The 15,310-nt window shown below is 43.9% G+C and overlaps 1 protein-coding gene across 1 annotated transcript in view; it reads left to right on the top strand.

The window, feature by feature from the left end:
• Window positions 1-15,310, top strand: part of CUL4B (cullin 4B) — a 40,645-nt gene that overhangs the window by 3,394 nt on the left and 21,941 nt on the right. Inside the window, exons 3-5 of the mRNA XM_066640276.1 lie at window positions 5,229-5,344; window positions 12,328-12,431; window positions 14,267-14,336. Of these exons, the coding sequence (XP_066496373.1) occupies window positions 5,229-5,344; window positions 12,328-12,431; window positions 14,267-14,336 (290 nt within the window). The remainder of the gene's footprint in view (window positions 1-5,228; window positions 5,345-12,327; window positions 12,432-14,266; window positions 14,337-15,310) is intronic.

Genomic DNA, 15,310 nt, shown 5'->3' with positions numbered 1-15,310 from the left:
AGCAAAAGAAGGCAGAATGGAAAATACTCTCTCTGGTATTTGTCCAAGTAAGGCTGCAATCCTAACCACACTTTCCTGAGAGTAAACCCCATTGAACAAAATAGGACTTACTTCTGAGTAGACATGGTTAGGATCGTGCCCTAAGGCGGTTGGAGTTATTCCTAGAAATAGTGCCTAAAACTCTTATTTCCAGACAGGGGAAGGCAATGAAAATACAGAGAGTCAGTGGAGTAGATTTTGACTGAACCGTCATAGTTGTACTGCAAGGTACAGTGGTAGGTGGTGTCACTACGTTAGACTGGGGAAATAGCTTATATTGGAGACTCTGCAGGGCTTCCAGCCAAGGCCTCTGAGAGGAATCTTATCAGGGGGTACAAAGTTTCTTTTGGGCCCCTTTCCAACGGGGGAGAGGTAAAACAGAGCAGGGGAGGGTATGACGGATGAGCAGAATGGGGGCAGGGAGGGGTGAAACAGGGTGGGGGAGGGTAGAGACAGCTGGAAAAGTCTCTGGAACGCAGGTCTACCCACCCGTGTGACATCAGCAGCTAGATACAGTAATATAGAAAACCAAACACACTCCTAAGTCTCTCTAAAAAATTTTAAATATAGAAAATAATACAGAAAATTAGCATCATCACATTTAGGCTCACACTAGGAAAGTGTCCTGATTGCACCAAAGCTTACTTCTGCAGCACCCGTAGCCCCACAGCTGTGTCGCTGAGCGCCTATGTACTGTAGCTGGTCAATTTCCTCTCAGATCTGACACTGTGTTAAGGAGTGTCATGTATGCATTCTTCTGCCCAGTATATATGGCTTGCCATAACTGCAGCCACATGCTCGTGGCAGTGTCACCAGCATCCCATGTGGGCAACAAGTCTGAGTAGATAGAAAAATGTAAGATCCCAGGAAATTTCTGGGCCCCCTCCTTTGGCTCCTGGGCCCCCTTTTTGACCCTGGACCTGGGTACAAATTACCCCCTTTACCCCCCTCTCCTAAGCCCTGGTCCCAGCAAACACAAAGTGTGCACTTCGCTGTTCTCTAGTACAGTGAATCTCAAACTTTTAGCCCCAGGACCCACTTTTTAGAATGAGAATCTGTAAGGACCCACCAGATGTGGTATCATGACCGGAAGTGACGACATCAAACAGGAAAATGTTTAACAATCCTAGGCTGCAATCCTACACACACTTATCCAGGAGTGTCCCATTTACTATCATAGGTAAAAGCATATGTATAGTAGCCTGGTAAAAGTATAGAGATGTAACATTTCCCCAAATACAGTCACATTCCATGGTAGTATCAAGTCTAATATATTAAAAATAAAATATTGAAATGAATGGGGACCCACCTGAAATGGGCTTGCAACCCACCTAGTGGGTCCTGACCCACAGTTTGAGAAACACTGCTCTAGTGAATTCTTGTATGGCTAGAGGGGAGAAAGGTATGTTCGTACCTGCCTCTAGAGAAATACGTTGCTTAGTTCTATAAGGTAGAGCTGAGGTTTTCAATCTGTGTGTCGGGACTCACTGGGGAGGCGGGGAAAGTCTCCAGAGGCATCTCAAGGCATCTTGGGGAGAGAAGTGGCTGTAGCAGCTCAACTCAGCTGCATGTGGTGGCCTCCCTACTTGCTGCTTTCATGGGGGGAAAAGCATGTGGCTGTGAACAAGGTGGGTGGGGCAGTATGAGTTGGGGGGAGTGTGAAACATGGTGGGGGGTGGAGCCTCCCTGGCTCTGCACACACAGTGCCTCCTGGCCAGGCTTCTCTGGGCTCCGTCTTCCCTCGTCCTGCAGCGAGCACCTGGCCAGTAAGCAAGGTCCTGCGCTGAGTGTGCCTCAGGCTTCCCTCCCAGTACAGAGAAGGCTTGTGCTCGCCAGCCAAGCCTTCTCCAGACCAAGGGAAGCCCGAGGCCAGAGAGAATCTGACCAGCAGGCACACTCAGTGCGGGATCCTGCTTACTGTCTGGGTCCTCTGTGGAGCTCGAGGGAAGCCTAGAGGAGGCTGGCGGGGGGGAGGGGCGCTGCATGTGCTTACCAGCCAAGCCCCTCCAGTATCAGGCTTTCCTCTGGAGCTAGGCTTGGGTGGAAACGCACATAGCGCCTCTGAGCTTCGTTGCCAGCCAACCTACTCTCAGCCACAGTCTGCATTCCTCTGTCTAGTTTGGGGGAAGTGGGGTGGCATCTGTTTGTGTTTCAGTCAGGGTGTATGTGAGCATGCCCCCCACTATCCACTTTGGTGGTGGGTTGTGGTCTCACTCTGTTAGCTTAACCAAGGATCATCACCTCTTTCTCTTCTTCCTTCCACCCCCCAAAAAGAAAAAAAGCCACAATTCATCAGTCAAGCTTTGTCTCCAAACATGATTAAAAAATAAAAATACTCATTACTACTACTATAAGACAAATAGTCTCTGGCAGCACAATCCTATGTATATCTACTAAGAAGTAAGTCCCATTGTGTTCAATTAGTCTTTCTCCCAGGCAGGAGTGTTTAGGATTGCAGTCTGGGTCTCTGTTTCTTATCAGTTTGCAATAAGCAGAAGCACTCAAAACAAAGTCTTCCCCTCCCCCAGCAGGTTTCTTCACTTCTGCCCTCCCCCTTACAAGAAACGAAAAAGTCCCTTTCCAAAATCTTCCAGGTGTGTTGCTAATAAACCTAGGATGCTGGCAGCTCCACTGCAGATTTGACTTCTCCCGTTTTGCTCCTTGGTGCCTTCAAATTCATTTTTTCTATGGCTGTTTGTATAATTGTAACACATTCATCCCAATTTTGGGAGTAATTGAAGTGGGGTGATGTAATGGGGAGCAGTGGCCAACGGCTACAGGGATCAGGGGAGCGGCAGGCTGAAAAAGTGTGAGAACCACTGAGGTAGAGCTATATAATTTTTCCCTGTCACTGGGAAACTTTGTTACACACTTTGATGAAATACCACTGGCTCCCAGGTGTCTCATGGATAGTACTGTCATCTATGCACATAGTTAATTAGATGCAATCAGGTTTGAAACTATTTTAAAAGAAAGTCTCTTATAGGAAACAGCTCCATGAAGTGTACTATTTCCTATTTCTGAAAAGGATTTAATTCGACAAAAGAGACAACAGTACAGAACTGTAGGCACGCTTCTGCACACCTGCCCTAAAAAAACATGCTATCTGTCCTTTCCTTAACTATTTTTGCCTTTTCCAAGCATTGTCATTTACTTATTTGCCTCTGGTCAGCATGCATCTTCCACGTGTACTTCCTGACTAATTTTACTGACCCCACTGTTTGCATCTTGTGCACTTTTCGGCTTCTGTACACAAATGCCACACTGCCAGGGTAATGTCGCTGTGCAAGTTGTATCATGGATTTGCACCTCTAACTTGGTTCTCGGTTCTCTGCCTTTCCTTCTTCTATACACTGCTCTTGCCACTGCAGAAAACTACAGAAGTGTCTGAGAGAGGAAATAGTTATTGAAAAAAAAAGCCCAGTTGTATTTACCCTGATGCGTTGGCTGCAGAATGTTGCCTGATGCAATACTGTACAAGAAATATATTACATTCATGTCATGCAGGGATTGTGCAGTGTCTCGAGAACTGCATTTGTTTGTATCATTGGCACAAATCTGTTGGTATACCCAGTGTGTATTGTCTAAACTTTTAACCCTGCTTTACCCACAGAGATCATCCCTGCTATAATCTCCTATTATGTAAATCTATCAGTAGAAAATGATAAAACATAGTTTACTACTAAAATCAACGTAAGTCGTATTTGACCACTCAACAGTTTGCCCGCCAAAAGTTCTTATACTGTCTCAGTTCAGGCTTTGAGCAGGCTTTGGACCAGGTGTGATGTTCAGGCTTTGAGCATGATGCAGCAAGCAATCATTGAACATTCCCTCTGTAAGTTTGTGTTGATCTAACTTGTTGTGCACTTAAGAAGGCAATTTTAAATTGACCCAAGAGTCTGTAGGAGTTCACAGGGAAGAAACCATTTTTTATTGTCCGCATTTAGAGTTTTGTAGATATTTGTTAGTTTTTTAGCATCTTGAGCAATACCCAGAAAGACTTAAAATAGTCTTGTTCAGATGCAGAAGAACAGGCATAAAGACCAAGCTGCTTCTTTGGTCTGGATCTGAAAGAAAAGTCAGCTTGAAAGAAGAGAGAGCTTGCTGTTTCACAGGTCAACTGGAGAAACTGTTAAGGTCAATGAAAACATCCCCTAGGGTCTGTCATCCAGTTAACTCTAAGGTAGTTTTGACTTCCCAGATTGAACTGGTCCATCACTGTTGGGTGGACCATAGCTGGATGAGATTTGTGCCTTTGCAGAGCTAGTGTTTATTTGGTCTGAAGTTTTTATCTGCAAATCACTACTGTGCAAAAAAAATTGCAGCACTTAAGAATTTAGGGCCCGATCCTATTGGGTCCAGTACAGGCACCACTGGCCCGACCATCACAAAAAGTGTCATAAGGCACTTTTGTGCTGGAGGTACAGGTGCACCTCCAGCACTGGGCCCAACGATAGTTGGCGCAGGGATACAGCGCTGGAGGACACATGGCGATGGCTCCCAGTGGTAAGTTTCGTCGCTGGCCTGCAGCACGGCGTTTCAGGGCAGGGAGGGGCCAGAACTGGGCAGGAGGAGGGGAGGAGCGGGCCTGGGAGGGGGGTGGAAATGGCAGCAGGCTCTGCCACCATATCCTAACTCCCTTCCCAGGCTGGGAAACCCGACATGGGTCTCCTCAGATCTGTGCCCACTCAATAGCGGGCACAAGTCTGAAGAGACTCATTGGAGGCCATCTGGGTCTTGCATGGGGTAAGGGAATATACATTCCCTTACCCTGAGGAGACCTGGCGGTGCTTCCCTGGCCCCATTGGATGCAGCAGTTGCCATTTTGATGCCGCTATATCCCTGAACACTATAGAAGTTTAGGATTGGGCTGTTAATCCCTTCTGCTCACAAGGCAGAAATTGGTATGCCAAATGGTGCAATCCAGTATGTGTCTACTTTGAAGTAAGTTCCACTGAGTTTGGTAGGGCTTACTTTCAGGTAAGTGTGCATAGGGTTGCAGCCTCCTTCATTGCAGACTTTACTTCTGCCTCTGTGCAAGTAAGCACAAATCTTTCCTAGATTATGATTTTGACCACAGTAGAATAGCTTGTGATCACTAGATGGTTCTCTGTTTTGATCCAAAATTTTGTATTTGTTACCATCAAAGGTTTCTAATATATATATGTATATATATTAATATTTTCCAGATAAACCTAAACTGCCTGAAAATTACACAGATGAAACCTGGCAAAAACTGAAAGAAGCTGTAGAAGCTATTCAGAACAGTACTTCAATTAAGTACAACTTGGAAGAGCTCTATCAGGTAAGTGGTAAAACATTGGAGCCCATCCATTGCACAGTCTTGTTTGACTTTTGTCTGTTTTCTGGGCCTTGATCAAATGATGATTTTGGTTGGGGGCTCCATTTCAGTCTTGGAATTGCTAAGGTGCATTAATTGGCCTTAATCTAGCAGCAACAAGTCATCCATCCAGGAATTGATTTTTCAGATGGTGAATGAGCTGTTGACCAGGAACCAGGATTTTTGACACACTTGTCATGTAGCATGTATGGAAATCTTGCCATGGAATTTGTGGGTCTCTTTACTGTGAGAATCAGTTTTTGTTACCTTCTAGAGACTCCCACAGCCCAGAGGGGAACAATTGCATCCTGAAGCACCCCCCCATACAAGGTACAACACTGGGCCGATATAAAGTTTCTGGACACCCAGAGGTACTTTATGAGGAAGCAGAGACTCTCCTTGTCACTGGTGTGACCCACTGCCATCTCCTTCAAGATCTCAATATGCTGGCATGGACCTGATGTGAAGCTAAATCATCCTGGTACACTCCTACAGAGGAGTTGCCCTAGAATAACAGGTCAGGAAGTTCAGGTCAAAGGAAAGGAATTGCTTAATCTCTCTCTCCCAGTGAGAGGCACATGCCTCTCACTTTCTCTGCTGGTCCTACCTACTGCACTGTTTGTCCTCTTGTTCCTCAATTTCACCTCTCATGGATGTTTGCCCACTAGATTTATATGCCTGCTTTCCTCCAAAGCACACAAGATGGTCCATGGTTTAAAAATAATGGGTTATAGTTAAATGGACATGATGCAGAAGTGGGGAGAGGAGAGGAGCAAGAGAAGAGGAAAATTGGGAAATCCAGCTTCCATTGCCGCTAACAGGAGACAGTTCTGGAAGGGAAGAAGCCAAATGGTGGTTGGTCCATGCTAGGAAGATTGAGCGAGCCTTGTTGTCTCCCTCTGATGCAGAGCAAACAAAGGGCTCAGCTCCTGCAGTCATGTGTAAATATTGGGAGAGAAATATTTGAGCATGTCTTTTCTAGTGGTTGTTGTTACTTATAAATATATGTCTTCCTAGATCTTTTTTTTCTAAGCCTCGTAAACGTAGGTTGGTCCCAGCTGAGCTTTAGTTCTCAGACTGAGACCTGAGATAAGTATAAGGATGTGAGGGTTTTTTTTGTTTTGTTTGTTTTTTACTTTCCAAGAGCCAGCACAGGAGTCCTAGGAGGTTCGGGAGGTCCTCTGCAAGGCTTTCCAAACCTCCAAACATCTTTTTAAAAAGGCATTTCTGGTTTCACAACAAAAACCAACCATGCCCATTTCTTTGGGTTTTTTAAAAATTTTTTTAGATGTTTGGAGGTGCAGGGAGCATTGCAGAGGGCTCCCTGCATCCCCTGGACACCTAGGACTTCAGCGCTGGCTACTGGTAAGTTTTTTGTTTGTTTGTTTGTTTTAAAACCTTCCTGGCGCTGGCAGCAGCACGATCCTAGGGATCACGTTCCTGCCTTAGGGTCTTCCCTGGCTGGGGTATCATGATGCTCCAGTTTGGGAAGCCCTGCGATAGAGTGTTTAAAATAATGGGTCCCAGTGCTAAAAAGTTTGGGAACCACTGATTTAAGAGATTTGCAACTCCTACTCTCAGGCATCAGTTCATAATCTCAACAGTCCTTTTTAAAAAAAATCTCTTATCCATCCTTTTAAAAGAAAATTTTTAATCAGTGATGTTTTTTCAATGTCTGCCATATTTCACTTTAAATTATCCCCATTGGATACTCAATAATCGTATTTTAATTATTTTCATCTCTCTCGCTAAGAAGTGCCAGGCAGCCCCATCTTAAAATGCCGCCAGTGACGTAAAAGAGGCAGCATTTGTATCTTTGTGGCTCTGTTTAATGGACGTCTTAATAGGATCATCTTGGTGGTTTGCTCTATTGACCCTTCTTTCCATGTGTTTAAGCCTGTTGATCGTATTTTTTGGCTAGAGGTGGCTCTGTATTAAATTTTAAGTCACTCTTTCAGCACAGTTATATAATATGGCCATTTTGTTAGCAAAAAAAAACTGCACCGAATTCATGTTTATATTTGTTTGATTGAGACTTGGTAGCCCTGTTTCATTGTGGTTTTCTGCAGAATCAAAATATTCCTTTCTTTAAAATAGACCTGGGAGGGAGGCAGAGGAGGCAGCAGGCTCTACTGTTGTATCCTTCTGGCCCAGGCAGTCCAGCATGAGCCTCCTCGTGTCTTCACCCATTCAAAAGTGGACGCAGATCTGAAGAGACCCACTGTTGCAGTGGTTGCGTTACCTGGGGTAAGGGAGCAAACGCTCCCTTACCCTGAGGAGACTCCCAGCTCTAGCCTGGCGCTTATAGGATCCAGTGGTCGCCATTTTGGCACTGCTGGAGCCCTGAATGCCGCCAAGGATAGCATTGGCTGTTAGGCTACAATTTATGCATGCTTACCTGCAAGGAAGTCCTGTTGAACACAGTGGGGCTTACTTCTCAGTAGACATACATAGGATTGTGCTGTTAGAGCCTTCTAAGTTTAAGGTATTCTCAAGCACCTTTGCTTCAAATGTTGATAACCTACTGACAGAGTAGATTTCTTGAAAGTGTTATTTGGGAACTCTTTCTGTTTTTAAACAGGCTTTTTGGAACTACTTCTTAAGTTATCACTGTTAAAACTTTTTAATTTATATTTTTACAATATTATATTCTGCCTTTCTTTTTCAGCAAAGCACTTAAGGTGGCTTAGTTAATTGTATTGCATTAACTTCTAGGATAGGCTAAACAGACAAAAACTGAAAATGTATTTGTTTTTAAAATGTTGATTTTTTTTTTGTAAACCCAGCGCGGTTTACAACAAAAACAGCGAGTCACAGCTTTGTCGCCACTTCCCATGTCCTTGGAAATGAGGCAGAAAGAATATTTTCTGTGCATTTTACTGAACTGGCTTAGCATAGGATTTCTTGCCTTTTTGCAAAAGAAAGTGAGCATACGTTTCATCGGCAGGCAATCATTATTTTATTACGCAGTTGGCATAGCTTGACAACATCTGAGTTCTGGAATTCATGGCTCCTGCACAGGTCCCTGAGCACATCACTTAGTCATTTCATTGAAGCTACGCAGGCCTTGGTCTGGATGGGCGACCTCCTTGGTCACCATCATGAGTTCTGGGCTGGAAGAAATGCAGTAAATGGGAGAAATACTTAATGAAGATTAGATTCTGCAGCCACAGATTATGAGCTGGTGGGTCCCTGGTCAGAGCAGCTGTGCTAGTAAGCTTGCAGATGTAAATAGGTAAAATGTTGTGTTTAATGTTTGGTTCAAACTTTTCAGCTGAAAAAGAAAACGTTCAGTGTTTTCTTTCTGAACTCCTTTTTTAAAAAAAAGTGGTTAGAAGTAGAATTTAAAACATTTCCTCCCCTCTTTCCTGTCCAAACACACGCACCCCACACAGTCTCATGGCAGATTCTCTTCAGCATAAAGCCCCATTCTAAAGGAGGTGTTTGGTTCCTTGAGTGAGGAGTCGTGCTTTATGCTTGCTCACACAGAGCAAATACTGTGGCTTAATTCTTGGAGCATTCTGTTGGCATCCCACTTTCCCCAAAGGCCAGGTGGTTCAGGGTAAATGGCATTTATCTAATCAGCACTCTGTGGGTAATGCACTTCTGCGTGTACGTTCTGTGGAAATTGGTCAGTCTCTTAAGGTCGAGCCCTTTGGAGTCCCCTATCTACTATGTGTTCAAAATGATCTCTGTGCCAGTTGCAGGGATTCTGAAAGCAAAGCAGAAGTATTATTCTATTGACAGTATTTGTTGGAGTCTAAAAATACACCCTTGGCATAAAAATAGACCTGTTAAATGGCTGCTGTTGTGAATACTAAATAAACCGGTTCTGCTAAGTACAGCTGTTTGGTAAATGGATCCAGTACTAAATGTGCCTTTTCAAGCACCATTATCCAAACCACAACAAGGAGGTCCTTTTCTCCCACACACCTCGAAAGGATTTCTCAGTGTCTTGTTTTGATCATCAGTAAGTTTCTTGGCACACAAGTTCCCCTGCCAGGAGAAATCCTTGCCTAGTGCCAGCAGCAGGCATTTTGAGTCTGCCCTGCTTTTCCTCCATTTAAGAACCCAAAGCAGCTAAAGAGAAATTTCAAACAAGCAACCCGCAATAATACAACCCAGTAAAACAGGCAGCAGCAATGTTGGCCATCAGCCTTCTGTAGGGGTCAGCTGGTGGAATGGGTATAGTGATGGGGCCAGAAGGCTTTCCTGGTTGGCATTCTTTAGTATCTGTGTCACAGCTGAAAAAGCCCTGCTTCTTGTACCTGCCTGTCCACCAGTCCCCTTCATGCTGGGGAGCATGAAGCAGGGCTTCCAATGTTAATTGGGTTAGGGTATGAGGTGGAGCACAGGGGAGGAGATGGCCTCACTGTGCCCAGGTCCTAATCAGCTCAGGGTTTTGAAGGGAACATGTTCACACCAATCCAGGCAAGTTGGGTTTTTATGTCTAGTGAATACATTTGAACCTTCCCTTCCACAACAGTCCTGTAGGGTTATTCAAGCCTTAACTTATTCAAAGTAATATTTCTATATGCTGCCATCATCTGACATGGATGCACTTACAGAGGGACTGGCCTGTGTCAGGAGAAGACACTGGACTGAGAAACTAATATTCAACAGCGGGAAGGAGAAATGAGAGGTGTGCAAACATAGTTGCGCATGGGGACGACACATGACTCTTCTGTAGCATTTTGAACACTTGAGACATAAAAGTCTCAAAAGATGGTAAAAGTTCTAAATTGAAGCTTATCAGGTGTGCCCTGGGGAAGGAGAAAAGAAGAGGTGCCCAGGCCAGAGCAAGTTCCTAACATCAACCTACATGGAGACCAGCACTGACCAGGGAGTTCTGTTATTGTATTGTTTAAAATGTTGTATGTATTTTATAAATGTTATTGGCCACCTTGGGCATTCATTTGGTGAAGGACAGGTGGGATAGCAATTCCTTGAATGAATACAGGTAGCTGCATTTGGTCATGTTTAAACAATACATAACATGGAACAAGCTAACGCCAGCCAATATTATCTCCACACCATCTAGTTGGTTCTTGCTATGTGAGAGTTAAGCCCGGAGCTGTCTATATAAATGTTCATTTGCTATAGTCTCAAGCAAATCTCTGCTTGGCAAAATTAGGCTCCCAAATCATTTTGCGCTAATCTTGTTATGAATGCATTTTGCAACAGATGCAAAAGTGGCATTATTCCCTATCTGAAGTATTTGCTGGTCTGAGATTCCATTGTTGTCTTCCTTTCCACTTTCTTATTCTTGATGTTACCTTAGGAGTGTTAAACCCTTCAGTCAGCTATACGGCACTATGCCTGAGGAACTAGGAAGGGAACTGTCTTATTCTCATTCCCAGGATTTTATCTGTCTGGATCAACAGAAAAATACAGCAGTCCCATTGAAACAAGAAGAGCTTGGATGGATGGAGAGTTTTTAACAAGCTGCATCCCAAGCCAATGTGCTGTAGTCCAGTGGTTCTTAAACGTTTTAGTACTGGAACCCATTTTTTTAAAATGATACTCTTTCAGGACCCACCTAACTTTACAAGACTTCTTAAGAAGGTGATCTGGAAAGAAATATTTTTATTTATTTACAGTAATATTTTATTTATTTGCAAAAAACCTGATCCATTTCTTGTAATGAGGCAGCCCTAATGAATAGCCTCAAGGCTTGAAGGGCGTAGGTATCTGATCTTTCCATCACCTGGGTTGCCATGGGAAGCTCTGTGAGACTCACCAGAAATCAGTCCTGACCCACAGTTTGAGAAATGTTGATATAGTCCACAAAAGTTTTTGCTGGAATGAGCAAGTAAAATTTTAAGGTGTCATAAGATGCTCCATTCCCATTCCAAGCCTGTAAGTGATTTGACACCAATTGGGGAAGGGATTTGACACCAAGCCTGCAAGTGGTTTGACACCAATTGTAAAAAGTGCCGGTTTGTACATTGTTCATGCAAGAGCCTGGGGGCAGGCTGACTGTCTACCTTTGTCACTGAAGTCAGTTTAGTACCACATTAGTCTGGCACTCTCAGGGGCCTGTCCAGCTTCCAACCCATGTTAGCTATTTCTCTTGCACTCTTCAGGGGAAGCTCACAGCTGTTGCTTTCTGGTCATTTTAAGCTCCACAGTGCCGTCCGCCACACCTTCCCACCTCCACTGCCAAGCCGGTTGGCAAGGCAAGAAAGAGGCAGCCTTCTTTGCTTCAGATCAGACCTCTTGGCAAGGCAAGTCCCCGAAATTCCAACTACCTGAAGGCAATTGGATGGAGCAACTCCTGTGAAAAAATTGTTGGCAACAGGAGTGTCTGGCTTCTTTCCATCTTTTCGTCACCATTCCGGGTTTCTGTCCAATATGCTTCATGTTATTTCCAGAGGGGTGGCAGCTTTGCTAGAAATACAATCTGCTGTCCTAGTTAAGTCTTTCTGAGTTCTTTAGAAAGATGTCGCCTCCTCATAAATTACATCTCCAGCAACAGAAAAGGTGAATGGTGTAAATACTGGGAGGAGAACCTTATCGTGTATTTTATTGCCGTGGCCCAATCAAACACTAACCTCTCTTGAAGAAGCGCTCCTTGGTCCCAAAGAACATACTCCTTTTCCTTGCTGGGTATAGGAGAGACACAGAGGACCACAAGCAGCAATGGGGCTTTCCCACTTTGTCCATCCCTTTGAAAAGCTGCTCCTGCGAGTTGAGTGATGCTCCAGAAGGCATGAAACTCTCGCATAGGGAGCTGGAGGAGGAGAATTGGCACACTGAACACATTTCTACCCTCCTCTGTGCTCCTTGCATGTGTGAGCAGAAAGGGATTCCCTGGATCTCAGAACAGACAAGATTATGACCAATCGCAATTAAAATAGATTTATTTTTTCATTTATTAATATGGCAAAACTTCAGTGTATACAGTATTTCTGCATCAGTATCTTTGACTGTTTCTCTGTTTTTAGGCTGTTGAAAATCTCTGCTCCTACAAGATTTCTGCAAATTTGTACAAGCAATTAAGACAGATTTGTGAAGACCACATCAAAGCACAGATTCATCAGTTCAGAGAATATCCTTTCAACGATGCATCATCATTAACATAACCATCAGGAACCTTACCTGCCAGTTTGAATTTTAGGTCCTGTAAACCAGCGGTTTTCAGACCCCCAGGGAGTTTGAGTCCCGCAGTAAGTTCTCCTCCTAGTACCTCCTAGGGGTGCAAGGAGCCCTGTACCAGCCTCCGCAGGGCTGCACAACATGCAGAGACAGGCAAAATAACTATTGCGACCCACTTCCAGTTTTGTGACCACAAACCCGTAGTGGGTTGCATTTATTATTTGTACATTCTACATATGTTGAGGAGCCCTGCGGAGGCTGGCGTGGGGCTCCCTGCACCCCTGGGAGACTGCTGCAGGCTGTGGTAAGTCCCAGCAAGCCCCTGGGCCCCTCCAAAACAACGCAATCCTGACAATTATGTCGCTGCCTCCCCCCCCTTTAGAGGGTAGAGGCCAGGGCTCTCTGGCTTGGGGCATCACGAAGCCCCAGTTTGAGAACCACTGCTGTAAACCAGTGTTCGTCAACCTGTGGGTTGTGACCCCAGTGGGGTTGCAAAGCCTGTTTTTTTTTGGGGGGGGGGGTCACAGCAACCTTTCAAAGCCTGTGCAAAAGAGAGCTTAAATCTAATAATAGTACTGCCTTATCAAAACTGGGTGAACTGGGTCCAGGGAGGGTGGCAGGCTTGAAGATCACTGCTGTAAACAGTTTTACAGCTGGCAGTCTCATGGGTTAAGAGCCAATCAAAATCCCTAGGTGTAGATTGAGTATGGTTGACCATGGCTATGCACGAAATCTGTGGCCCTTTGAAATGGTGTGGTGTAAGGCTCATTAGGTGTATGGCAGTTTGGAAGGCACAAAATAAACTGGTTAGAATAGAATGGGATAGGGAGGTGGTTAATATAGTTTTTTAAGATATTGGCAGTGTTGTCCACTAGTACACATCATAGATGCTTGAATTAGGAAGAATGATTGAAAGATTGAAAAGATTTAATTATCAACTTGTTTATTGAAATGTTTCCACAGGGTGAGGGGGAGCTACTTTTTAAAACTATTGAATAGACAGTTACTTAAACTGGTGACTTGAGGTCCTGATGGTTATACACCTCAATCCAGAGAAGCTTGCTTGTCACTTCTTACCCTGTGGGATTTGGGGCTTTTATTATGTGGATGTTTAAGATTTAAAACTTGGGTTTGCAATGTATGAATGACATTGCAGTTAAAAGTTGCAGGTTCCATGGAGGCCTTGTGGTATCTAAAAAAGCTTCTGTTGCATTGGGGTCAGTTTTTATCTTAGCTACAACCAGAGATGTGCTCTCTCACTCTCACACCAGTGTGCTCCTCTCATTTACTCTGTGCAGCTCTCCAATCAGATTGACTGATCTTTAACTGCCCTGAGCAGTTTGGAACCCAGGGCAAAAGCTTTTGAAAGGGCAAGCAGCTGGTGAGATGTGGATTCCTGCCTGTGCTGGGTCTGCACATCACTAGATCACAGACACAGTTTCTGGAATGTATTGTAGATTACTTCCCATTTGGGTATCTGAATTTAAAGGTGATTAGGTGGCTGCTTCTTTGCCATTTGCCTCTTAAGTTCGGTGAAAGCCCACTATAGAAAGCATTTGAGGGACTTGTACTGCCCTATCCATTCTACTCTCTCAGCTTAGCTGACTTTAGAAAGATATCTTTGATACCTGTAGCCATATCCCAAACTAAAATATAGAAACATTTAAAGATATAGTTTAGGGTTTATAGTTTATAGTTCTCTATCCGATCTTTCTAAGCATGGTGCCCTATGAGTCTGTTTTGAATTTGTCCCTGCTATTTTGTTGATATTCTTAACTGCTCCTTCATGGATTCGTTGGACAGTGTTCTTTTTCTCAAGAAAATAGACAAATGTTGGCAAGACCATTGCAGACAAATGGTAAGATTTGACTCCCATTTCAGTAATATTTAGATAGGCTTGGATCGCAGGATCAATAACACTTGACATTTATATTCCAATTTTGGGGTGTGCCAGATCATTTCATGTGCCCTATCTTGATGATGTCTTTACAGCAGCCCTGTGTTTTTATTCCCATGCTGCAGCTAGGAGGACTGCGGTTGAGAGAGAGCGGTTTGCCTAATATCATGGCAGAGGCAATATTAAAACTGAGGAAGCCCTCATTCACAACTCAATCTCTTACATTTTTACTCAGATGAAAGTCCTCATTTGTTCAGTGGGGCTTAGTCTCAGGAAAGTGTGTATAGGACTACGGCTGTAGCCAATGTACTACACCACTTCTCATGACGCACAAATGCAAGCTCCTAAAAACTGGTTCCAGAGGCTCTGGGACTCCTCTAGAGCAGCTCTGTCTACAGAGGAGTGGAGGATCAGCAGTGCACACCTGAGAGTGGAATTGCTTTCTACTTACTCATAATTATTGCGAACATAACTGCAAACAACTTGCGAACATGGCTACTTTTGGTGATGTTTGCGGTGAGATCTGAAAGCATTACTAGCTAGAATTCTGAATACGGTTACAAGGGAGCAAGCTGCATGAAATGTAATGAGATTTGCTTCTGAGTAATCATGCCTAGAATTGCACTGGAACTGTATTTGGAATATAATAACAAAAATTGCTTTTCTGTATTAACTGCATTCTTCTATAAACCTTGGAGGCCACTTATGTCATTAAATTAAGGTAGCAGATTTTGTGTGTTGTCAAACACAGAATCGCCTGTTATGCAACACATTTCAATAAACTTGTTACACTGTCCCTCCTTGTATGTGTTAAATTTCAGTTTATTTCATGCTACATCTCAAAACATGAGGGTGGACATGAGTAACTTAAGCATCAACTGAGAAGTAAAAATTAAGATACTGCTTTCTTGGGTAAACAAATTTATTAAAATCTC

The sequence above is a fragment of the Tiliqua scincoides genome, chromosome 12 (genome assembly GCF_035046505.1).
Source record: "Tiliqua scincoides isolate rTilSci1 chromosome 12, rTilSci1.hap2, whole genome shotgun sequence".
Taxonomy (NCBI): Eukaryota; Metazoa; Chordata; class Lepidosauria; order Squamata; family Scincidae; genus Tiliqua; species Tiliqua scincoides.
The sequence above is the reverse complement of the archived record's forward strand: the minus strand, read 5'-3'. Positions and strand labels throughout refer to the sequence as shown.